At 39.8% G+C, this 26494-nt stretch overlaps 1 protein-coding gene across 1 annotated transcript in view; it reads right to left on the bottom strand.

Annotated features, from left to right (window-relative positions):
* Positions 1-1986: 1986 nt before the first annotated feature.
* Positions 1987-26494, bottom strand: part of CCDC3 (coiled-coil domain containing 3) — a 124342-nt gene continuing 99834 nt past the window's right edge. Inside the window, exon 3 of the mRNA XM_045874420.3 lies at positions 1987-4601. Within this exon, the coding sequence (XP_045730376.1) occupies positions 4326-4601 (276 nt within the window). The 3' untranslated portion in view covers positions 1987-4325. The remainder of the gene's footprint in view (positions 4602-26494) is intronic.

The raw sequence follows: 26494 nt of genomic DNA, 5'->3' as shown, positions 1-26494 counted from the left end.
TTTTATAACTGGACATTTGGATGTATTAATCCACTTCATCTCTTTCACTCAACTTCATCCTCTTCCCCCTTAAATAACCAACAGTTTATTTTCTGTATCTTTGGGTCTGTTTCCGGTCTTTTGTTCATTTGTTTTTTTAGATTCTACATTTAAGTGAAATCATATGCTGTCTTTTCTGTCTGCCTTATTTCTTAGAATACACTCATCTTCAGTTTCTTTCACCAGTGTCTTACAGTGTCAGTGTACAGATCTTTTATCTCTGGTTAAATATATTTCTAGGTATTCTTTTTCACGCAAACATAAAAGGCATTATTTTTCTCAGTTCTGTATTAGTATATAAAAATTAAGCAGATTCTGTATCCTATTTGTTTATTCTAACATTTTTTGGTGGTGTCTTCAGGGTTTTCTGTATATAACAGGAGGTCATTTGTAAGTATTGACAGTTTTGCATCCTCCAATCTGATTTGGATTCATTTTCTTATCTTATGGCCACAGCTAGGACTTCCAGTACTATATTGAATGAAAGTGGTAAGAGTGGACCTCCCTGTCTTATTACTGATCTTAGAGGAAAAGTTCTCCATTTTTCACCATTGAGTATGTTGTTAGCTTTGGGTTTTTCATATATGGCCTTCATTGTGTTGAGGTACATTCCCTCCAGACCCACTTTTTTTTTAAATCATAAATGGATGTCTCAGTAACTATTGAGATGATCAAATAGTTTTTATCCTTCCTCTTGTTAATAGGAAAATTATATGGAATCCCACCAAATAAGCTCTCATTTCTGATAGGCATTTGGCCTTTGTGGTGAATATTAGAAACAACAGTTATATCTATTGAGTGCTTGCAGGGTGTCAAGAACCAAGCTAAGCATTTAAAGGAATGATTTTATTCAATCTTCTGAACAGCCTTTGAGGTAGAAGTGTTTATTATCCTCATTTTACAGGAGCAAGTATAAAGAGTGAAATCAAGATGGAGTTGAATCCTTGATTGGCTGCTTACACTATGTGTGTTCACTGGGCAATTTACTTAAAGAGGAATCTGGAATTTCAAGAGATTAAGCATGGGGAACAGGATCACTATTTTATAAAATTATTAGAAATAGTAAATGAGAATATGGTAAAAGCCTAATACAACTAGGTGCTTGATTTTTAAAACCACTTTAGAATATGGACTATTGTTGAATCAACAATTTAGGTTCTCTCTCCCCTAAGAGAGATGGGGCCTTGCACCACAGATGTGAGAATCACTGTTAACTTCTGTTACCAGGCAGGCACCAGGAAAAGTGTGCCAGAGCCTGGCATCAAAAAAAAAAAATCAGGAACCATGGTCTGGAGTCCAACAAGGGCATTCACATTGAAACACACCATGGAGGCCTAAGGAACTACCCCACACTAGCTGCGGGTTACGTGCTGACAGCTGTGACTCCTGGGTCTGTAGCTGAAAGATTCTAGATTCTGTCTGCCTCTCATTTATTTATTTTGTGACTGGGGTCTGAGGAGCCCAAGTGATTTTCCAAAGTAGAACTCGACAGTGGTCTGCATCTCAGAGAAAATGCTACAACAGGTTGGTTAAGCATATCAATTTTGAAGGACTTCTTGGATCCTTCTTGCATAAAACATTCCTACGAGTACAATAAACAGTTGCCAGGGCTCCAGTAAGATGGCAGTGCAGCAGATAACAGGCACCTGGGGAATTCCCTTTGGCAACAGATTCAAAGGTATTTTTGCAGACGTTGATTAATGAAGCTTCTCCCCTGTGAAGAGCAGACCCAGATACCACTGCTTTTCTGCAGGTGTGTTGAAAGGTGGGAACCCTGGGAAAGAGGGTCAAGTCATATCCCCAGGGGAACATCAAAAGAGATCTGAGCTCAGTCTCCTACATACCCCAGCTGTTACTCACAGATGCTCCCCCAAAAGGATCTAAAGTGCTTTTCCAGGCCAAAGCTGGAATCTCCCTGACCCAAAAGAAACACACATCACCTTACCATTGTGGCTGAAATACCGCTATTTATTAAAAAGGCAGAACATAATGCAGCTGTAGTGGTCCAGGTTCCACAGTTCTCAAAACACTAGCTGTAAATCACCCTGAGGCTTGTCATTCCCTTGGGTGGAAGCAAAAGTGCTTTAACGAAATGGCCCTAGAAAGACTAAACTATTGTACCGTACTATGAAGGATACAGCTAATAAAGGAGCAGCAGAAGCTTGGAAAAGAAGTAAAGCTGCCATTCTATTCCTGTCCAGAGTGCAGACATCTCCCCTCTAAGCAGTAGCCTCAAGTGACACAGGGCCGTCCTCCCAAACCAGCTGCCAGAGCAAGAAGAATGCGGTTTTCCTAAAGGCAGTGGAAGGGAAATCTGATAATATAATTGCCATTTCCAATGGACAGGACAACATAATCAGGTGCTGTAGTGTCTGGAGTGGTCTAGGGGGAGATTTCCTGATGAGGAACCTGAAGGTTCTATCTGGGACAACACGGAAAAGAGACTTGTAGATTTGGAGGTCCACGAGATCAGTTGCCTTCTTAAGAACAAAACTGCAACTGGTTCAAATGTACCTAAATTAAGGGCTCAGATGTTCTATATAGTGGATACTCTTCTTACTTATAGGTTTCTTTCCAAACAGGGTGAAGTGCTCTGAGAGACACACTGTCAAGTGGGCTCATGTGCAAACATTACTCCCAGGGTTGGACAGCCCTGGTGGGTGGGAAGTGTGTGCATACAGAAGCAGAGATTGGAATGCCTGGAACCCTGTCTGGTATTTCCACCATAGGCATCTTTGCCACAAGCATTTTCACTGCATAACTCATTGGCCAGAAGGCAATTTGGCCATAAGAGATAAAATAACAAAAAATAAAAGAGGCACCTTACTAATTCCTTCATTATGTCCTTTTTAAGAGAAGTACCCATTTTCCAAATCCTAGGATGCATATTTGTAACTGAGCTTTGTATTACATTATGAAAGCTTTTACATTACTGTTCATTCTTAGCATAATGATGCATGTCTATCAATACATGTTCAAAAGTTCTATGGGACATACAAAAGAACTCAGAAATGCATTACAGCTTTTATAACTGATAAACTACCACTCTGTATTATAGTATGGTATGCAATCTGGCCTTATAGTCTTATTTCACACTTCCAGTTACTGTATTTTCTATCAAGTTGATATATGGAGTTATCATCCACTGTTTTAAGACCACCATGTATACTGGTCATAGACCATTAGGAGGGCTAAGATTCATGTAACAGAAAAATGGGAATGTAGTTTGTCAACAGAGAAATGAAACCAATCAGTTATTTTCTCTCTGACAGCAAAATTGCCTTACAGCCAATTTACTTAGGTGGTGAAAATGCTTGCATCGAGACTCTGCAGAACTGCCTGGAACAAGCTCTTTGGGTGCCTGGATGGGAATGTGGCACGGTCACTTGATTCCAATAGGTAAGGAGGTATCTTTGCAGAACAAAAGTTAATAGTGTACTGGGTCAATTTACCTCAAATTCCGAGCAGCTGGAAGGAGTTAATGAGCAAGCAGTAAATCTGCATTTAGTAGGGGCTGAGATATTGCTCAGGCTCTTCCCAACTCAGGAACATGGTTTGGTAAAACATGACCAGTCCACAAAGGCAATTCTCCTTTAGACTAAAGTGACCCATAGGTATCCTCTTTAACTCTGGGTAACTGGTGTTGGAAATTGGGTATAATTCATCTTGTTCAATTACCTGCTGCCACGCCCCCGCCCCCCGCCAATGCTTCAGCTGTGAGGAAATGCTGGCTGGAGTAAGGACACCATGCATATATATATTTGCAGGCATCCTTGGGTGCTTTGCAAGCCTGCCCTCCTCCTTCCAAAACTGGCAAAGGAGACACCAGAAGGTTCCAAGACTTGCTGCTGATCCCTTCTCTAACTAATGATGGTCCTAGAGCCCAGACCTGGAGATCCTACTGCCTCTCTTCTGAAATAGGGTTGAAACCCTTGATTCTCATACATCTAGAGATTCTAAAATATTCTTTCCATAGTAAGTACACTTTCCAGTATGCTCCTGAAAGCTGGAGACAGGCCCTAGGCAAGCACATGACATTCCAGGATCGTGCACTAGTGAAACCACTAGGTCTGGGAGCAAGGCAGAGAGGGGAAGGAGCCCAGCAACTAAGAAAATTAGCAAGACTTGCCCCTTCAAGTAACTAGGCACTACCAAACGCATATTAAAAACATCATCTACAAGATTTTTTGACCTATGTGCACATTAAAACCTACCATCACTTTACATTCCCTGGCAAGAGGCAACATGTTCCAGCAGAGCCAGGCTAGGCCATTACCCAGTCCCTGCTACCCCCGCAGGTACGTGGCACCTGGTGGCTCCTGCCCCAGGGCATTAATGTGTGGGAGGGCACCTGCTGCAGCTGCTAACTTCTCGCTGAGCTTCTGGTTCACCAGCTCCAGGTGGCGACCATTCTTCCGTGCCTGCCTCAATGACCTCTTGACCTTCTTCACCCGATCCCGAAGCTGTTTGTTCCGCTTCTCCAGGGTGGCCACCTTCTGCTGCAGTTTCTTGACATGGTCCTCCTCCTCAAACAGAGCTTTCTGCACTGACGAACACATGAGCTGGGGGAAAAAATGCCATGGGAGAGGCAGGTGAGTTTCATAAAACCTCCCTAGAGCAGTGTCCCTGGGTGCTGTCATGTACCCAACAACACAGGCTCTGACAGCCATTCGCTCCAACCCCAGGATGAGGACAACCCTCAAGGCCCCTTCTGGGTTTCACCCTGTGAACCCTGCCCTAACAGCAAAATTAAAGTACCCTCTCTGGGGTATCTTCCATAGTTTAATTTTTAAAAATTTTAAAAGCTATTGCATATTTTGTCTTTTGACATGCTTACCAACTTGTATACTATTGATTCCCTGAGGGCATTGGTGACTTTTCACTTTTTGCTCTGATTCAGCAATTTTGCCTATTCTAACCTGGTTTTAAAACATTTTCCAGGCAAGCCTAAGTGTGAGGATCTGCCATAGAGGGCCTTCAAAGTATTTTTACTTAAAGGGCTTTGCTGCACTATGCATCAGATACTCCCACTCTGGGAATTGTTCTGGTCATGGCAGGATGGGCTTGAAGGAAGGGGCACTCTTAAAAACTCAGTTTTTGTTTCTTACCAAAACCCCCCTGGTTCTTTTGGTTGTTGTGGTTTTGTGTTGGTTTTTTTTTGTTATACCGATCAATTAAAAAAAGAGCTCCAATAAATCAATAAGTAAAAGACCAAAACCCAAAACAAAAAAATATACAAAGTGGGGCACCTGGCCAGCTCCGTCAGTAGAACATGTGACTCTTGATCTCAGGGTTGTGGGCTCGAGCCCCACATGGGTGTAGAGATTACTTAAAAAATCTTTATTAAAAAAAGAAAAATACAAAAAGAATAGGGATAGTTCACTGGAAAGGAAATATAAAGATACATGCCAATTAGGGCTATAATGAATTGCTCTTTTTCAGACTGGCAAAATAAAGTCAATAGTTGGAGAAATAGGCACTCTTATCCTGTGGATAGAGTGTAAACCTCTATAAAAAGTGATTTGGCTATATCTACCAAAATGAAAACTGCAAGTCCCTGTGACCTAGTCACAGTGATCTCATTGAAATACTCCCACATGTACAAACATATATACAACAAATAATATTGTCCTAAGATTGAAGAGTGACATTAGCATCACAGCAGCCTAAGACCTCTCTCATTTTTGTCCCCCAGCCCAACAATAAAAATTGCGCATCCATCCCTAAATATTAGTGCCTTTGAGAGAGCTATGGGATCCAGGAGGAGTCTGGGCCACCCATGTATCGGGTAACAGGCAGAGAGACCTCATTTCTACCTAGGAACCCTGCAGTCATCTGCATACCAGTTCCAGGTCTCTCAGAGGACCTCAACAGATTTCTCCAAAGATATAAATACAGCCAACAAGTATATGCAATGGTGCTAGACGTCACTACTCATTGGAGAAATGAAAATCCATACCACAATATTATCACCTCCTACCTATTAGAATGGCTATTATCAAAAAGACAAGAGATTCCAGTTCAAGATGGTGACATAAGAGGATCCTGAACTCCTCTCCTTCCATGGACACACCAAATATACAGCTACCTAAAGAACCATTTCCTCTGAAAAATAAATTGTTGAGTGACTCCTACATATTATACAAACAAGCAAAAAACCCACATTGCGATATGTAGAAGAGGCCAAGACACATACCATCAACCCCAACCCCAGTGCCACAACTCAGAATTGGGAGGAGACTCACAATTCTGAGCTTCTCCTTGAGGAGCAAAGGATTTGAACCCCAACTGTTAAGATGTGTATCTGAGAGAGGAGCCCCTGTGCAAAAGGTAGCTTTGAAAGCCACCAGACTTACGTCCATGAGACTCACAGGCTATACAAAACTAAAAACCTCATGGCAACCACCCCTCAGGACCCAGTGTAGAGGCAACAGACTGAAAAGCACCCCATCTTTCTGTGAAAAAAGTCTATTTGCTTATCTTAGCGTTTTGGCCTGATAAGCAGGTTTCTAATTTAACAAACTGATAAGACTCTCCAAAGACTGTGGAGGCCTGTGGGAGTCCTCTTCATGCTCTCCCTCTGTTCCAGGTTAACCTCAAGAAAGGAGTTTGTCTACACATCTAGCACCCTGGCTTTTGTGTCTGATGCTCAGAGGACCCATCCCTTGAGAACATGGCACGCGTTTATGAGTTCATTAGGACAGTAGCAACCAAAGAAACACTTATTAACTGTCTAGCACCACAGACCTCAGCACAGAGGGAGCATACAGAAATGCCCATCTTCTTATCTTCCCCTGAAAGAGAAATCTGCAAACTTTAAAAGTTACTACTTCAAGTTCTGCTTTCCAATCAGCCTGAATCCAGATGCTGACTGAGATCCTCCCCTTTGAGACAATGAAAGGTCTTAGCACAACCTCCTCTTCTGGGAGCCACTAAGAATAAAGCAGGTTGCTTGGACAGTCACAGAGGTTGAGAGACAGCCAAGAGCTAATAAGCCAGAGGAGAATGGAAGACTTGGCTCTTTTATCTAATGCATAGACACCAATACAGAGAATAGATCAAAATGAAGAAACAGAGGAATATGTTCCAGACAAAAGAACAAGATAAAACCCCAGAAAAAGACCTTAATGAAATGGAGATAAGTGATTTGCCTGACAATGAGCTCAAAATAACAGTGATAAAGATGTCCACTGAATTCAAGAGAATAACACATGAATCAAGTGAAAATTTCAACAAAAATAGAACAAAGTACCTAATAGAAGTGACAGATCTGAAGAATACAATAACTGAACAGAAAAATACTACAGAGGAGTTGCACAGCACACTTGAAGACAGAAAAAAGGATCCATGAATTCAAAGGGCAGTGGAAATTATCCAATCAGAACAGCAAAAAGAAAAAAGATTGGGGACCCCATGATGTGAATGTTGGTCTGCTTAGTGTTGTCGCCTAAGAGAAACAGAGAAAGAGGCAGAAAATGTATTTAAATAATAATGGCTGAAAACTTCCCTAACCTGGGAAAGGAAACAGGCATGCAGATCCAGGATGCCCAGAATATTAAATAAGATGAACCCAAAGAGATTAGCACTGAGATACACTGTGATTAAATTGTCAAATTTAAAGATAAGGAGAGAATCTTAAAAACAGGGGAAAAAAAACTTGTTATGTAAGGGGACCCACCACACATGAGACTATCAGCAGATTTTTCAGCAGAAATCTTCCAGGCCCATAGAGACTTGCATGATATATACAGGCATACCTCATTTTGCTGTGCTTCACAAATACTGCATTTTCTACCAACTGAAGATTTGTGGCAATTTGCTGAATAAGTCTATTGGTGCCATTTTTCCAACATTCACTTTGTGTCACGTTTTGGTAACTCTTGAAATATTTCCAACTTTTTCATTATTAAATGTCATGGTGACCTAGGATCTTTGATGTTACTCTTATACTTGTTCTAGGGTGTCACTAACCACACCCACATAAGAAGGTAACTTAAATGTGTGTTTTCTGACTGCTCCACCAACTGGCCATTCCCCCAATCTCTTTCCTTCACCCTTGGGCCTCCCTCTTCCCTGACACACAACAATAGTGACATTAGGCCAGTTTATAACCCTACAATGGCTTCTAAGTGTTCCAGTAAAAGGAAGAGTCATGGATCTTTTACTTTAATTCAAAAGCTAGAAATAATTAAGCTTAGTGAGGAAGGCATGACAAAATCTGAAACAGGCTGAAAGCTAGACCCCTTACACCCAACAGTTAGCCAAGCTGTGAATGCAAAGGAAAAGCTCTTCAAGGAAATTAAAGGTGCTACTCCACTGAACACACAAATTATAAGAAAGCAAAACAGCTTTTTGGCTGATGTGAAGAAAGCTTTAGTGATCCGGAGAGAAGATCAAACCAGCCACAGGATTAAGCCAAAGCCTCACTCAGAACAAGGTCTTAGCTCTCTTCAATTCCATGAAGTCTAAGAGAGGTGAGGAAGCTACAGAAGAAAACTATGAAGCTAGCAGGGGTTGGTTCATGAGGTTTAAGGAAGACACCATCTCCATAACATCCAAGTGCAAGGTGAAGCACCAAGTACAGATGAAGAAGCTGCAGCAAGTTATCCAGGAGATTCTACCTGAGATAATTAATGAAGGTGGCTACACTAAACAATAGATTTTCAATGTAGATGAAACAGCCTTCTATTGGAAAAAGATGCCATCTAGGGCTTTCATAGCTAGAGAGGAGAAGTTAATGCCTGGCTTCAAAACTTCAAAGGACTGGCTCCTTTGTTAAAGGCCAGTGCAGCTGGTGACCTTAAGTTGAAGTCAATGCTCATTTATCATTCTGAAAATCTTAGGGCCCTTAAGTATCATGATAAATCTACTTTGTGTTCTATAAATAGAACCAAAAAGCAGGCTGAATATGGTTCAAGTTAAAAAACAAAACCAACATGGTTTACTAAATATTTTAAGCCCACTGTTCAGATTTGCTCAGAAAAAAGATCTCTTTCAAAATATTACTGCTCAATGACAATGTAGCTGGTCACCCAAGAGCTCTGATGGAGATGTGCAATGAGATTACTGCTTTCATGCCTGCTAACACACTTCAAGTCTAATTATCTAAAAAATACACTTTATAAGGCTATAGCTGCCAAAGATAGTGATTCCTCTGATGATCTGGGCAAAATAAATTAAAAACTATTCTAGATGCCAGTAAGAACATTCATAATTTGTAGGAAAATGTCATACATCAACATTAACAGGAGTTTGGAAAAAGTTTATTCCAGTCCTCGTGGATGACTTTAAAGGGTTCAAAACTTCAGTGAAGGAAGTCACTGCAGATGAAGTGGAAGTAGAAAAGAACCAGAATTAGAAGTGGAGCCTGAAGATGGGACTGAATTATTGCAATCTCATGATAAAACTTGAACAAATGAGGAGTTGCTTCTTATGGATGAACAAAGAAAGTGGTTTCTTGAGATGAATCCACTCCTGTTGAAGATACTATCAAGATTGTTGAAATGAAAACAAAGGATTTAGATTATTACATAAACTTAGTTGATAAAGCAACAGGGTTTGAGAGGATTGACTCCAGTTTTGAAAAGGAAGTACTATGGGTGAAATACTATGAAACAGCATCACATGCTACAGAGAAATCCTTCATGAAAGGAAGAGTCAATCACTCTGGTAAACTTCACTGTTGTCTTAAAGAAATTGCCCCAGTCACTTCAACCCCCACCCTGATCAGTCAACAGCCATCAATGATTGCTACTCTGACCTGAAAGTTCAGATGATGTTTAGCATTTTTTTAATAAAGTATTTTTAAATTAAGATATGTATATGTATTTTTTTTAAGATATAATACTATTGTGCACTTAACTTTTATATATACTGGGAAACCAAAAAACTCATTTTACTTTATTGCAACATTCACTTTATTGTGGTGGTCTGGAACTGAACCCACAATATCTCAGAGGTATGCCTATAGATATAAAGAGTGGAAAGAAAAAACTGCCCACCAAGAATACCCTACCCAGTAAAACTATCCTTCAGAACTGAGAGTTTTCCAGACAAGCAAAAGCAAAAGCAATTCATCAGCACTAGACCCACCTTTCAAGAAATATTAAAGCTGAAAAAAAAGCTTAACAACATATACAAGTACAAATCTCACTAGTAAAGGTAAATATATACTAAAATTCAAAATAATGTAATGTTATAAAGGCAGTGGGTTAATCACTTACAATGCCAGTATGAAGGTTAAAAAACAAAAGTAGTAAAAATAACTATACACATATTTGTTAATGGATAAAAAGATATTGCAAATTGTGACATCAAAAACAAAATGGAAGGGGAGAGTTAAAATGTGGAGCTTTAGAATGCTTTCAAAAATAAGTTCTGTGATCTTTAAAATACTGTTTTCAGTTGTTTTATATAGACTTCATGGTAACTACAAAGCAAAAACCTATAGTAGATACACATGATAAAGGTCTCTAAGCATACTACTACAGAAAATCATCAAATAACAAAGAGAGCAATGGAAAAAGAAAGGAATAAAGAAATTATGAAACAACCAGCAAACCATTAACAAAATCACAATAAGTATGTATCAATTATTAAATGTAAATAGTCTAAATGTTCCAATCAAAAGAAATGGTTTAATGGATCAAATACATGACCCATCTATATGCTGCCTACAAAAGACTCACTTCAGCTTTGAAAACACAAAGACTGAGGGTGAAAGGATGGAAAAGAACATCCATGCAAATAGAAACTAAAGGAAAGCTGGGGTAGCTACATGGTTATCAGAAAAATAGACTAAGAGAAAAGCTATAATAAACATTGATAAGGGAATCAATTCATCAAAGGGATATGACATTTGCAAATATTTAGGTACCCTATAGAGCAGCACCTAAATATATAAAGGAAATATTAATAGACCTAAGGAGAGAAATAGACAGTCATACAATAATGAGGGACTTTACTATCCCTCCATCAAAAATTAATAGATTGTACTTAAACTACATGTTAAACCAGATGGACTTAATGGAAACATACAAACTATTTCATCCAGAAACAGCAGAATACACATTCTTCTGAAATGCACATAGAACACTCTCCATGATCAATCCTATATTAGGCATCACATCACATATCTTAATTAGAAAACTGAAATCCATATATCAAGCTGTTTTTCTGACCAAAATGGTATTAATTACAAGAAGAAAATTGGAAAATTTACAAATATGTGGAGATTAAACATGCTCCTGACCAGTGGGTCAAACAAGTAATCAAAACAGCAGAAAAAGCATTTGACAAAGTACAGCATCCTTTCTTGATTCAAACTCTTCACAGTGTAGATATAGAGGGTACATACCTCAATATCATAAAAACCATCTCTGAAAAACCCACAGCAAATATCATATTCAATAGGGAAAAACTGAGCGCTTTTCCCCCTAAGGTCAGGAACACGGCAGGGATGTCCACTATCACCACTGCTGTTCAACATAGTACTAGAAGTCCTAGCTTCAGCAATCAGACAACAAAAAGAAAGAAAACGCATCCAAATCAGCAAAGAAGAAGTGAAACTCTCACTTTTTGCAGATGATATGATACTTTATGTGGAAAACCCAAAAGACTCCACCCCAAAACTGCTAGACCCCATACAGGAATTCAGTAAATTGGTAGGATATAAAATCAATGCACAGAAATCAGTTGCATTTCTATACACCAACAATAAGAGAGAAGAAAGAGAAATTAAGGGGTCAATCCCATTTACAATTGCACCCAAAACCAAGAGATACCTAGGAATAAATCTAACCAAAGAGGCAAAGAATCTATACTCAGAAAACTATAGAATACTCATGAAAGAAATTGAGGAAGACACAAAGAAATCCATGCTCATGGATTGGAAGAACAAATATTGTGAAGATGTCAATGCTACCTAGAGCAATCTACATATTTAATGCAATCCCTATCAAAATACCATCAACTTTTTTTCAAAGAAATGGAATAAATAATCCTAAAATTTGTATGGAACCAGAAAAGAATAGCCAGAGGAATGTTGAAAAAGAAAACAAACCTGGTGGCATCACAATTCCGGACTTCAGGCTCTTTTACAAAGCTGTAATCATCAAGACAGTATGGTACTGGCACAAAACAGACACATAGATCAATGGAACAGAATAGAGAGCCCAGAAATGGACCCTCTACTCTACAGTCAAGTAATCTTCAACAAAGCAGGAAAGAATGTCCAATGGAAAAAAGACAGTCTCTTCAACAAGTGGTGTTGGGAAAATTGGACAGCCACATGCAGAAGAATGAAACTGGACCATTTCCTTACACCACACACAAAAAGAGACTCAAAATGGATGAAAGACCTTTTTTTTTTTAAAGATTTTATTTATTTATTGGATGGATGAAAGACCTAAATGTGAGACAGGAGTCCATCAAAATCCTAAAGGAGAACACAGGCAGCAACCTCTTCGACCTCAGCCACAGCAACTTCTTCCTAGACACATCGCCAAAGGCAAGGGAAGCAAGGGCAAGAATGAACTATTGGGACTTCATCAAGATAAAAAGCTTTTGTACAGCAAAGGAAACAGTCAACAAAATCAAAAGACAACTGACAGAATGGGAGAAGATATTTGCAAATGACATATCAGATAAAGGGCTAGTATCCAAAATCTATAAAGAACTTATCAAACTCAACACTCAAAGAACAAAGAATCCAATCAAGAAATGGGCAGAAGACATGAACAGACATTTCTGCAAAGAAGACATCCAGATGGCCAACAGACACGTGAAAAAGTACTCAACATCACTCAGCATCAGGGAAATCCAAATCAAACCCTCAATGAGATATCACCTCACACCAGTCAGAATGGCTAAAATTAACAAGTCAGGAAACGACAGATGCTGGCGAGGATGCGGAGAAAGGGGAACCCTCCTACGCTGTTGGTGGGAATGCAAGCTGGTACAGCCACTCTGGAAAACAGTAGGGAGGTTCCTCAAAATTTGAAAATAGAGCTACCCTATGACCCAGCAATTGCACTACTGGGTATTTACCCCAAAGATACAAACGTAGTGATCCGAAGGGGCACGTGCACCCCGATGTTTATAGCAGCAATGTCCACAATAGCCAAACTATGGAAAGAGCCAAGATGTCCATCAACAGATGAATGGATAAAGAAGATGTGGTGTATATATATATACAATGGAATATTATGCAGCCACCAAAAAAAATGAACTCCTGCCATTTGCAACGATGTGGATGGAACTAGAGGGTATTATGCTAAGCGAAATAAGTCAATCAGAGAAAGACAAGTATCATATGATCTCACTGATATGAGGAATTTGAGACACAAGACAGAGGATCATAGGGGAAGGGAGGGAAAAATGAAACAAGATGAAACTGGAGAGGGAGATAAACCATTAAGAGACTCTTAACTCAGGAAACAAACTGAGGGTTGCTGGAGTGGAGGGGGGTGGGAGGGATGGTGTGGCTGGGTGATGGACATTTGGGAGGGTAGGTACTATGGTGAGCACTGTGAATTGTGTAAGACTGATGAATCACAGACCTGTACCCCTGAAACAAATAATACTTTACATGTTAATTTAAAAAATTAAAACAAAAAACAAAAAAATACAACATACCAAAACTTACAGAATGCAGTAAAATCTGAGAAACAAGAAATTCAAATAAACAACCTTTACACTTCAAGGAACTAGGAAAGGAAGGAAATAATACAGATCAGACCAGAAAAAAATGGAGAATAAAAAGAAAACAAAAAAGATTACTGAAACAAACAGACTAGACCAGAAATCAAAGAGAAGTTACAACATTTACCACAGAAACTGGACAATTAAAAAAAAATGCATAAATTCCCAGAAACATAAAACCTACCAAGAGTGATTCATGAACAAATAGAAAATCTGGGGGTGCCTGGGTGGCTCAGTCGTTAAGCATCTGCCTTCGGCTCAGGTCATGATCCCAGGGTCCTGGGATCGAGCCCCGCATCGGGCTCCCTGTTCGGCGGGAAGCCTGTTTCTCCTTCTCCCTCTCCCACTCCCCCTGCTTGTGTTCCCTCTCTTGCTGTGTCTCTCTCTGTCAAATAAATCAATAAAATCTTTAAAAAAAAAAAAAAAAGAAAAAGAAAATCTGAACAGATTACTAGTAAAGAGATTGAATCAGTCATCTGTAAATCAAAAACCTGCCCCAAAAAGTCCAGAACCAGAATGCTTCAGTGATGAATTCTACCAAGCATTTAAAGAAATATTAATACCACTCCTTGTGCAAACCTTGCAAATTCATTTTATAAGACTATCAATTATCTTGATACCAAAATCTGACAAGGTCACTACAGAAAACAAATTATAGGTCAATATCCCGGCTGAACATACAGGAAAAAACCCTCAACAAATTATTAGCAAATGAAATTAAACATAAGATCATACACCACAATCAAATAGGATTTATTTCAAGGATGCAAAAGTGGTTCAACATCTGTAAATCTATCAGTGTGATACACCACATTAACAAAATGAAGGATAAAAACCATATGATCATCTCAATCCATGCAGAACAAGAAATTGACAAAATTTAACATCCTTCATGATGAAAAGTCTCAGTGTTATAGAAGGACTGTACCTTAACACAATAAAGGCCATACATGAGAAGCTCACAGCTAACATCATACTCAGTGGTGAAATGCTAAAAGATTTCCCCCTAAGATGAATAACAAGACAGGGATGCCTACTCTACTCTCACCAATTTTAAATCCAAGCTACAGCAATTAGACAAAAAGAAGAGGTATTCAAATTGGAGTAGAAAAAGTAAAACTGTCTCTATTTACAAAGGACATGATATTACATTTAGAAAACCCTAAAACTCTGCAAAAAAACTGTTAGAGTAAAAAAGTTCTGTAAAATTGCAGGAGATAAATATATTAAAATCAGCTGTGTTTCTATACTTTATTTAATAAACTATCAGAAATAGAAATTAAGAAAACCCATTTACAACTGCACCAGCGTATATAAAATCTAGGAATAAATTTAACCAAAGAGGTAGAAGACCTGTACACCGAAAAACTAAAATTAAATACAATCCCTATCTAAATTCTAATGGAATTTTTCACAGAAATGGAATAATCATAAAGTCTGTATGTAACCACAAAAGTCCCTGAATAACCAAAGCAATTCTGAGCAACAAAGATGAGACAACACACTTCCTAATTTCATACTATATCACAAAACCACAGTAATCAAATAGTATGATACTTGCATAAAAACAGACTCAGATCAATAAAACAGAGTCCAGAAACAAACCCATGCATATACAATCAATTAATTTACAACAGGGAGAGAAGAATATACAATGGGGAGAAGATAGTTTCTTTGATAAAGGGTGCTGAGAAAACTGGACCCCCATCTTACACCATACAAAAAAATTCACTCAAAATGAATTAAAATACTTGAATGGAAGACCTGAAAAACATAAAACTCCTAAAAGAACACATAAAGGGTAAGCTCCTAGGCACTGGTCTTGGCAATGAATATTTGGATTTAACACCAAAACAAAAAAGCAACAAAACCAAAAGTAAATAAGTGGGACTCCATCAAACTAAAAAGCTTCTGCACAGAAGAACCATGAACAAAATGAACAAACCACCTAGGGTAGACTGGCTAGATGGTGGAGTATGAGGATCCTGAGCTCAACTTGTCCCACAGACACAACTACATGTATTGTAACTCTCCCTGAAAACAGGTAGAGCAGATCCTCCACAGCTAGTTATAGAGAGAAGGCCACACAGAAAAGGGTAAGAAGGGGTAGAAATGCAGTCAGGAACTAAACCTCTGGTGCAACCAACCACAAAAGTAAGAAATATCACAAACATGGAAAAGAGAGGGGATCACACGGGGCACTAACCCTCTGGCCTAGGGACTCACACTAGGAAAACAAGTCCCCATAAGGTCTGGCATTGAAAGTCAGTGGTTCTTAACTCTAAGGGCACCTAAGGGTGATAGGAAACTGAGTTCCCACCCTTAAACAGCCAGCATTCCAACTAACTCAGCCCAAACACAGTTTGAAAAGCACCTAGGGTGTATGTGGAAAAGATTTGTTGACTAACCAGATGCCAGAAGTGCAGCCATCTGCAGGAGATTTCTCCAGGAACAAAAGTGCTGACAGGTACTGTTTTTCTTGCCCTCCCCAGCCTAGACAGCCTGACACTTGGAGAGTGTTAACACTGGCTGTCACTGCAAACCCCACCCCAGCAGTCAGTCCTCCAAAATGGCTCCTGCCCCACCATACCCAGCAGGCAGCCAGCATGGGACTGGCACCTCTCCAAAGTGACTCCAGCCCTGAGGTGGGGGGTAGCTAACACCACACACCAATATGCCCACAGCTCCTGCAGCCAAGCCTCTCACTGACTGTGCAGGGAGCAAGCCCTACTCATCAGTACACTCACAGCTGTCCTAGTGGTAAGTGCAGACACCCAGGTTGGTTAAGTGCCAACCCCACCCACCAGTCAGCCTCTAAACTGCACATAGGGAGTGAGACGTACACCAGTGTGCCCATGGCACATAAAGTGGGTCATTGCAGCGAGCTGAGCTGAGGGCCAGCTCCACTTATAAGCATGCTCACATCAATCATGGTTCAGCTACAACCAGAGAGCATACACAGCCCACACAGGGGACACCCCTGGAGTACCTGGTTCTAGTGACCAGAGGGACCTGGACCACAGGGCACTATAGGATCCCATATACATAAAGTCACTACTTTCAAAAACTTAGTTGGCCTACCTAATACATAAAAACAAACAAAGAGAGTTAGACAAAATGAGGAGACAGAGGCAAAGATCTCAAATGAAAAAACAAGACAAAATCACAGTAAAAGAGCTAAAAGAAACAATATGGTTGATAAAAAGTTCAAAGTGATGGTCATAAAGATACTCACTGGACTTGAGGGAAGAGTGGATAAACTCAGTGAGAACTTCAACAAAGAGACAATATAAAACAGAGCCAAAGAATACATTAACGGAAATGAAAAGTACACTAGAGGGAATCAACAACAGATTAGAGGATGCAGAAGAATGGGTCAACTTGCTGGAAGACAGAGTAATGGAAAGCAATCAAGCTGGGCAGCCAAAAGATAAAAGTATATAAAAGGAGAAGGGAAGATGGCAGCAGAATAAGAGGACCCTAAGCTTGCCCCATCCCAAGAATACAACTATATAACTATGCTCTTGGAGAGAAGGAAGGGCAAACAGCCCACAACATACAGCATGGAAACTGATCTGAAGACCATCTGGGAACACAGTGGGGAGGTTATTTATGCATCTCTGAAGTATGTCCCAGAGAAGCAGCATTCATGGAGAGACCCCTCCCAAGGAACAAAGGAACTGGCAGATGCTGTTTCCCTCCCCGGCCCCTCAGCATAACCACAGGACCACCTGCAGGAATCAGTGTAGAGCAGACATGAGCTGCCTAATTTCCTTACACCAAGCCTCCCCCCAACCCACTCCAGTGGAAGTGCCCTTCCCAGTCATGACTGCTTTAGTCCCAGCATGGCAGGCCCTAGGCCCCAGAAGATCAACCCAAACCCTTACCCTACACCATGTCTCCTGACCCAGGAGCTTTGCAGGACCTCAGTTCTGGCAGTGGTGGGGACAGATTTCATTTCACAAGCAGACCAGAACACAGCTAGTTAAAAATTGCCACATTCAGGCTAGGGACCAAACACTGCCCACAAATAGAGCCTCTGAAGATGGCTGGCCTGAAGGATAAAAGAGCAAGGACTAAATAGAGTGCACACAGCACACACTGGAGATACTCCCTAAAGTGCCAGGCCCTGAGAAACAAGGGACACTATACAGCAGGGCACTACAGGATTTCTTCTTCATAAAGCCATTACCCTCAAGAACAGGAGAGGTAGCTGACTTTTATGACAAAGAAGCAGGCACAAAGACTTAGACAAAATGAGAAGACAGAGGAATTTGTCCCAAATGAAAGACTAGGACAGGACCACAACCAGAGACCTATGTGAAACAGATCTAAGTAATATGCCTGATAGAGACTTTAAAGTAATGATCAATAAGATACTCACAGGGCTTGAGAAAAGAGTGGAAGGCATCACTGAGACCAATTAACACAGAGATAAGAAATAACAGCAGAGATAAAAGAGTTAATCAACAAAATGAGAAACATGCTTGGTGGAAAGAATAGCAGACTGGAAGAAGCAGAGAAATAAATTAATGGCCAAGAAAACAGAATAATGGAAAGTAATCAAGCTGAACAAAAGAGATAAAAGAATTATGTAAAATGAGAATACTCAGGCAACTCAGTGACTGACTCCATCAAATGTAATAACATCCGCATTATAGGAGTCCCCAAAGAAGAGGGAGAAAAGGAGCTGGAGAATTTATTTGAAGAAATAATAGCTGAAAACTTCCCTTATCTGGGGAAGGAATCAGATATCCAGATCTAGAGGCACACAGAACTCCCCTACCCCCGACAAAATGAACAAAAGCAGTTCCATACCAAAACATACTGTAATTAAAATGGCAAAATATAGTGACAAAAAATATTAAAAGCAGCAAAAGATGAAGTAACACACAAGAGAAACCCCCTAAGGCTAGCAGAGGATTTTGCAGCAGAAACTTTCAAAGCACAAGGGAGTGGCATGATATATTCAATGTGCTGAATGGGAAAAATCTGCAGTCAAGAATACCCTATCCAGCAAGGATATAACACAGAATAGAAGAGATTAAGAGCTTTCCAGACAAAAACTAAAGGAGTTCATGACCACTAAATCAGTCCTGCAAGAAATATTAAGGGGGATTCTTTGAGTGGAAAGGAAAACCAAAAGTGATAGTATGAAGGTAGGAAACACAAAAGGGGGGGGGATGAGTATTTCTGTAAAAAAAATCAAGGTACTCACAAAATAAATGGTGGTAAAATACGAAGCCACATACCAAAAACATGGAGAGGAATAAACAACGGGTTCAAACTTAAACAACCCTCACCTTAATATAGATTGCTATGTACAGAAATATAAAAACCTAATGGCAACCACAAACCAAAAACCACTAATAAGGGGCTTAGTCAGTTGAGCATGTGAATCTTGGTTTTGACTCAGGTCATGAACTCGGGGTTGTGAGATCAAACCTCTAGTCAGGCTCCTCATTCAGCAGGGAATCCGCTTGAAATTCTCTCTCCCCCTCTGCCCCCCCCCCAATGCTCACCCTCTCTCTCTAAAATAAGTGAATTTTTTTTAAACACTAATAAATATGCAAAGAATAAAGAAAATATCCTGCTCTATAACTAATGAAAACAAGAAAGGATGAGAGAAAATCTTCAGAAACAACCACAAAACAAGTAATGGCCATAAATACGGATCTATCAATAATTACTTTGGATGTAAAAGGACTAAATGCTCCAATTAAAAGACAAAGGGTGACAGAATGGATAAAAAAATAAAAGACCCATCTACATGCTGTCTACAAGGGACTCATTTTAGACCTAAAGCTACCTGTATATTGAAAGTGAGGGGATGGAGAAATATTTATCAGGCAAATGTGTCAAAAGAAAGCCAGGCTAGCAGATCTTGTATCAGACAAAATAGACTATTTTGTGTGATTTTTTAAATTTAAATTCAATTAGCCAACATACAGTACATCATTAGTTTCAGATGACAAAACAGACTTTAAAACAATGACTGTAATAAGAAACAAAGAAGGACATTATATAATAATAAAGGGGACAATCCAACAAGAAATAATAATTGTAAATATTTATGCACCAAACATGGGAGCACTCAAATACATAAAAACAGTTAATAACAAAGGCACCAATTGATAATAACACAATAATAGTAGGGGACCTTAATACCCCACTTAAATCAATAGATCATCTAAACAGTAGATCAATAAGAAAACAATGGCTTTTCCTTTCCCTTAAGATCAGGAACAGGTCAAGGATGCCTACTCTTGCCACTATTGTTCAACATAGTACTAGAAGTCCTAGCAAAAGCAATCAGACAACAAAAAGAAAATGTATTCAAATTGGCAAAGAAGAAGTCAAACTCTCTCTCTTTGCAGATGACATGATACTTTATGTGGAAAACCTAAAAGACTCTACCCCCAAATTACTAGAACTCATACAGCAATTCAGTAATGTGGCAAGATACAAAATCAATGCACAGAAACCAGTTGCTTTCTTATACAGTAACAACGCAACTGTAGAAAGAAAAATTAGAGAAACAATTCCATTTACATTAGCACCAAAAACCATAAGATACCTCGGAATAAACCTAACCAAAGAGGTAAATGATCTATACTCTAGGAACTACAGAACACTCATGAAAGAAATTGAAGAAGACACAAAAAGATGGAAAAACATTCCATGCTCATGGATCGGAAGAATAAACATTGTTAAAATGTCTATGATACACAGAGCAATCTATACCTTCAATGCCATCCCGATCAAAATTCCAATGACATTTTTCAAAGTGCTGGAACAAATAATCCTAAAATTTGTATGGAATCAGAAAAGACCCCGAATCGCCAAGGAAATGTTGAAAGAGAAAAAACAAAGCTGAGGGCATCATGTTGCCTGATTTCAAGCTATATTACAAAGCAGTGATCACCAAGACAGCATGGTACTGGCACAAAAACAGATATATATACCAACAGAACAGAATAGAGAGCCCAGATATGGACCCTCAACTCTATGGTCAAATAATCTTCGACAAAGCAGGAAAAAACATGCAATAGAAAAAAAACAGTCTCTTCAATAAATGGTGCTGGGAAAATTGGACAGCTATATACAGAATGAATACAGAATATATACAGAAGAATGAAACTCGACCATTCTCTAACACCCTACACAAAGATAAACTCAAAATGGATGAAAGACCTCAATGTGAGACAAGGATCCATCAAAATCCTAGAGGAGAACATAGGCAGTAACCTCTTTGACATCGGCCACAGCAATTTCTTTCAAGATACATCTCCAAAGGCTACAGAAACAAAAGCAAAAATGAACTTTTGGGACTTCATCAAGATAAAAATCTTCTGCACAGCAAAGGAAACAGTCAACAAAACAAAGAGGCAACCCACAGAATGGGAGAAGATATTTGCAAATGACACTACAGACAAAGCACTGATTCCCAAGATCTATAAAGAACTTAAACTCAACACCCCAAAAAACAAATAATCAAATCAAAAAATGGGCAGAAGACATGAACAGACACTTCTCTGAAGAAGACATACAAATGGCTAACAGACACATGAAACAATGTTCATCATCATTAGCCATCAGGGAAATTCAAATCAAAACCACATTGAGATACCACCTAACACCAGTTAGAATGGCAAAAATTGACAAGGCAAGAAACAACAAATGTTGGAGAGATTGTGGAGAAAGGGGAACCCTCTTTCACTGTTGGTTGGAATGCAAGTTGGTACAGCCACTTTGGAAAACAGTGTGGAGGTGCCTCAAAAAATTAAAAACAGAGCTACCCTATGACCCAGCAATTGCACTACTGGGTATTTACCCCAAAGACACAGATGTAGTGAAAAGAAGGGCCATATGCACCCCAGTGTTCATAGCAGCCATGTCCGCAATAGCCAAACTGTGGGAGGAGCCGAGATGCCCTTCAACAGATGAATGGATAAAGAAGATGTGGTCCATATATACAATGAAATATTACTCAGCCATCAGAAAGGATGAATACCCAACTTTTACATCAACATGGATGGGACTGGAGGAGATTATGCTAAGTGAAGTAAGTCAAGCAGAAAAAGTCAATTATCATATGGTTTCACTTATTTGTGGAACATAAGGAATAGCATGGAGGACATTAGGAGAAGGTAGGGAAAAATGGGGGGGGGAATCGGAGGGAGAGATGAACCATGAGAGACTACAGACTCAGAAACAAACTGAGGGTTTTAGAGGGGAGGGGGATAGGCGATGGGTTAGCCTGGTGATGGGTATGAAGGAGGGCACGTACTGCCTGGAGCACTGGGTGTTATACGAAAACAATGAATCATGGATCACTACAACAAAAACTAATGATGTATTGTATGGTGACTAACAAAACAAAACAAAATAAAATAAGAAAACAATGGCTTTGAATGACACACTGGACCAGATGGACTTAGATATATTCAGAATAGTCCAACCTAAAACAGAATACACTTTTTCAAGTGCACAGGGAACATTCTCCAGAAGAGATCACATATTAGCCCACAAACAACCCTCAACAAATTCAAGAATACTGAAGTTATATGAAGCATCTTTTTTGACCACAATGCTATGAAACTAGAATTCAACTGCATGAAAAAAATCTAGAAAGACCACAAATACATGCTACTAAACAATGAATGGGTCAACAAGGAAATAACAGAAGACAAAGTACATGGAAACAAATGAAAACAGAAACAAACGGTTCAAAATCCTTGGGATGCAGCAAAAGTTGTGCAAAGAGGGAAGTTTATAGCAATACAGGCCTATCTCAAGAAGAAAAATCTCAAACCACCTAACCATACACTTAAAGGAACTAGGAAAAGAACAACAAAGCCTAAACTGAACAGAAGAGAGGAAATAATAAAGATTAGAGCAGAAATAAATTTTACAGAAACTAACAAAACAATAGAACAGACCAATAAAATTGATAAACTTCTAGTCTGACTTATCAGGAAAAAAAATAGAAAGGACTCAATAAAATCACAAATAAGAGGAGTAATAACCAATGCCACAGAAATACAATTACAAGAGGTTATTATAAAAAACCATATGCCAGGGGGGCGGAGCAAGATGGCGGAGGAGTAGGAGACCTGGATTTCGTCTTGTCTCAGGAATTCAGCTGGATAGGGATCAAACCATTCTGAACACCTAGAAACCCAACAGGAGATCGAAGAAAAGAAGAGCAACAACTCTCTCATCAGAAAAGCGACCACTTTCTGGAAGGTAGGACGTGCGGAGAAGTGAATCTGAGGCGATATTCGGGAGGATAGACGGCGGGGGAGGGGCCTCCGTCAGCCGCTTCTGGCAAGTGATAGAGCCGCGGAGCACAAAATCGGAACTTTTAAAAGTCTGCTCCGCCGAGGGACGTCACTCTGGTGGCTAAGCGGGGGGTGGAACCCTCCGGGACAGTGTGGTCTCAGGATCCTTGGGGTCACAGAAAGACCAGGGGTGCCTGAGTGTGGCAGAGCTCCCAGGTAACGGAGCAGGGAAGCCGGCTGCAGAGGCAGAGCCCAGGCGCGGGCTCTCAGCTCGGGGTGGCCATTGACCGTGATCCACGGCACAGTCGGGCCCCTGCTCCTCCAGCAGGGACCCAATAAGCGGCAGATCCGGGGAGACTCACCTTCCTCCCCCGGGAGGAGCCGCGCGGGAGTGCACCGCAGGGATCTGCTGGGTTCGGAGACTCCACCCGGGGTCGGGTGCCAGAGATAGAGGCGCGCGGTCACGGGCCGGGTGAGCACGGAGTGCGGCCGGAGACCGGGGAGACGGGAGTGACTGACGGCTTTTCTCTGGGGGTTCACTGAGGAGCGGGGCCCCGAGTTCTCTGCTCCTCCAGAGCAGAGATTGGGAGGCCGCCATTTTCACTCTCCGCCTCCAAAACTGTACGGAAAGCTCGCAGGAACAAAAGCTCCGGAGAGCAAACCCGAGCAGATTACTTAGCCGGGAGGGGGCAAGGGCGGGGCAATTCCGCCTCCGGCAGAGACATTTGGAAACCACGGCAACAGGCCCCTCCCCGGAAGATCAGCGAGAACAACCAGCCAAGACCAAGTTTACCGATCAATGAGAACGGCAGAACTCCAGCGCTAGGGGACTACTGCACATAGAATTCATGGCTTTTTTACCATGATTCTTTAGTCTTTCAAAGTTAATTTTTTTAACTGTTTTTTTTTTTAATTTTTCTTTTTCCCTTTTTCAACCAACATCTTATAAATCCCTTTTTAAAAAAAAAAATTTTATTTTTCATATTTAGAGTCATATTCTATCCCTTCATAGTAGTTACCCGTATTTTTGGCATATATATATAAGCTGTTCTCTCTTTAAAATTTTGAGATAGTTTCTTCTAACAGATTAAAATATACCCTAAATCTCTAGTATACGGTTTTTTCTACTCCCCTGCCTGATCACATTCTCTCCCTTTTTTTTCTTTTTTCTTTTTTTAAATCCTCTTCTTTCTTTTTTGAAACAACTTCTTATCAATTCCTTTTATAAAATTTTTTATAATTTCCATCTTTACAGTCATATTCCATCCCTTCATCATATCAACCCTTATTTTTGTACATATATAAGTTTTTCTTTCTTTAAAATTTTGGGAGGCACTTTCTTCTAAAAGACCAAAATATACCCCAAATCTAGTGTGTGGCACTGATCTATATACCAGCCTGATCATATTTGATCACATTCTGGTTTTTTTTGTTGTCGTTGTTTTGTTTTGTTTGTTTTTATCTTTATCTTTTTGTTCTTTTTCTTTTTTCTCTCTTTCCGTTTCTTTTTCCACTGCTTCAGGTCTTTTCTGATTTGTTTAGAGTATATTTTCTGGGGACGTGGTTACTCTGCTAGCATTTTGTTCTCTCATTAATCTATTCTCCTCTGCACAAAATGACAAGACGGAAAAAATCACCTCAACAAAAAGAACAAGAGGTAGTACCGACTGCCAGGGACCTACTCAATACGGACATTAGTACGATGTCGGATCTAGAGCTCAGAATCATCACTTTAAAGATACTAGCTGGGCTTGAAAAATATATGGAAGTTATTAGAGAAACCCTTTCTGGAGAAGTAAAAGAGCTAAAATCTAACCAAGTAGAAATCAAAAAGGCTATAAATGACGTGCAATAAAAAATGGGGGCGCTAACTGCTAGGATAAATGAGGCAGAAGAGAGAATCATAATATAGAAGACCAAATGATGGAAAATAAAGAAGCTAGAAAAAGAGAGATAAACAACTACTGGATCATGAGGGCAGAATTCGAGAGATAAGCGATACCATAAGACGAAACAACATTAGAATAATTGGGATCCCAGAAGAAGAAGAAAGAGAGAGAGGGGCAGAAGGTATAATGGAGCAAATTATAGCAGAGAACTTCCCTAATCTGGGGAAGGAAACAGGCATCAAAATCCAGGAAGCACACAGAACCCCTCTCAAAATCAATAAAAATAGGTCAACACCCCGACATCTAATAGTAAAACTTACGAGTCTCAGAGACAAAGAGAAAATCCTGAAAGCAGCTCGGGAGAAGAGAGATGTAACCTACAAGGGTAGAAACATTAGATTGGCAACAGACCTATCCACAGAGAGCTGGCAGGCCAGAAAGGACTGGCAGGATATATTCAGAGCACTAAATGAGAAAAATATGCAGCCAAGAATACTATATCCAGCTAGGCTGCCATTGAAAATTGAAGGAGAGATAAAAAGCTTCCAGGACAAACAAAAACTAAAGGAATTTGCAAACACAAAACCAGCCCTACAAGAAATCTCGAAAGGGGTCCTCTAAGCAAAGAGAGACCCTAAAAGCAACATAGATCACAAAGGAACACAGACAATATACGGTAACAGTCACCTTACAGGCAATACAATGGCACTAAATTCCTATCTTTCAATAGTTACCCTGAATGTAAATGGGCTAAATGCCCCAATCAAAAGAGACAGGCTATCAGACTGGATTAAAAAACAAGACCCATCGATATGCTGTCTGCAAGAGACTCATTTTAGAACCAAAGACACCCCCAGATTGAAGGTGAGGGGGTGGAAAACCATTTACCATGCTAATGGACACCAAAAGAAAGCTGGGGTGGCAATCCTTATATCAGACTAATTAGATTTTAAACCAAAGACTGTAATAAGAGATGAGGAAGGACATTATATCCTACTTAAAGGGTCTATCCGACAAGAAGATCTAACAATTGTAAATATCTATGCCCCTAACATGGGAGCAGCCAATTATATAAGGCAATTAATAACAAAAGCAAAGAAACACATTGACAACAATACAATAATAGTGGGGGACTTTAACACCCCCCTCACTGAAATGGACAGATCGTCTAAGCAAAAGATCAACAAGGAAATAAAGACTTTAAATGACACACTGGACCAAATGGACTTCACAGACATATTCAGAACATTCCATCCCAAAGCAATGGAATACACATTCTTCTCTAGTGCCCATGGAACATTCTCCAGAATAGATCACATCCTAGGTCATAAATCAGGTCTCAACCGGTACCAAAAGATTGGGATCATTCCCTGCCTATTTTCAGACCAAAATGCTTTGAAACTAGCACTCAATCACAAGAGGAAAGTCAGAAAGAACTCAAATACATGGAGGCTAAAGAGCATCCTACTGAAGAATGAATGGGTCAACCAGGAAATTAAAGAAGAATTTAAAAAAATACATGGAAACCAATGAAAATGAAAACACAACTATTCAAAATCTTTGGGATGCAGCAAAGGCAGT

This window comes from Mirounga angustirostris, unplaced genomic scaffold (genome assembly GCF_029215605.1).
Source record: "Mirounga angustirostris isolate CCGP_5_RB_7025 unplaced genomic scaffold, mMirAng1.0.hap1 SCAF_5, whole genome shotgun sequence".
In the NCBI taxonomy this organism is placed as follows: Eukaryota; Metazoa; Chordata; class Mammalia; order Carnivora; family Phocidae; genus Mirounga; species Mirounga angustirostris.
This window is presented reverse-complemented; position numbering and strand designations above follow the sequence as displayed.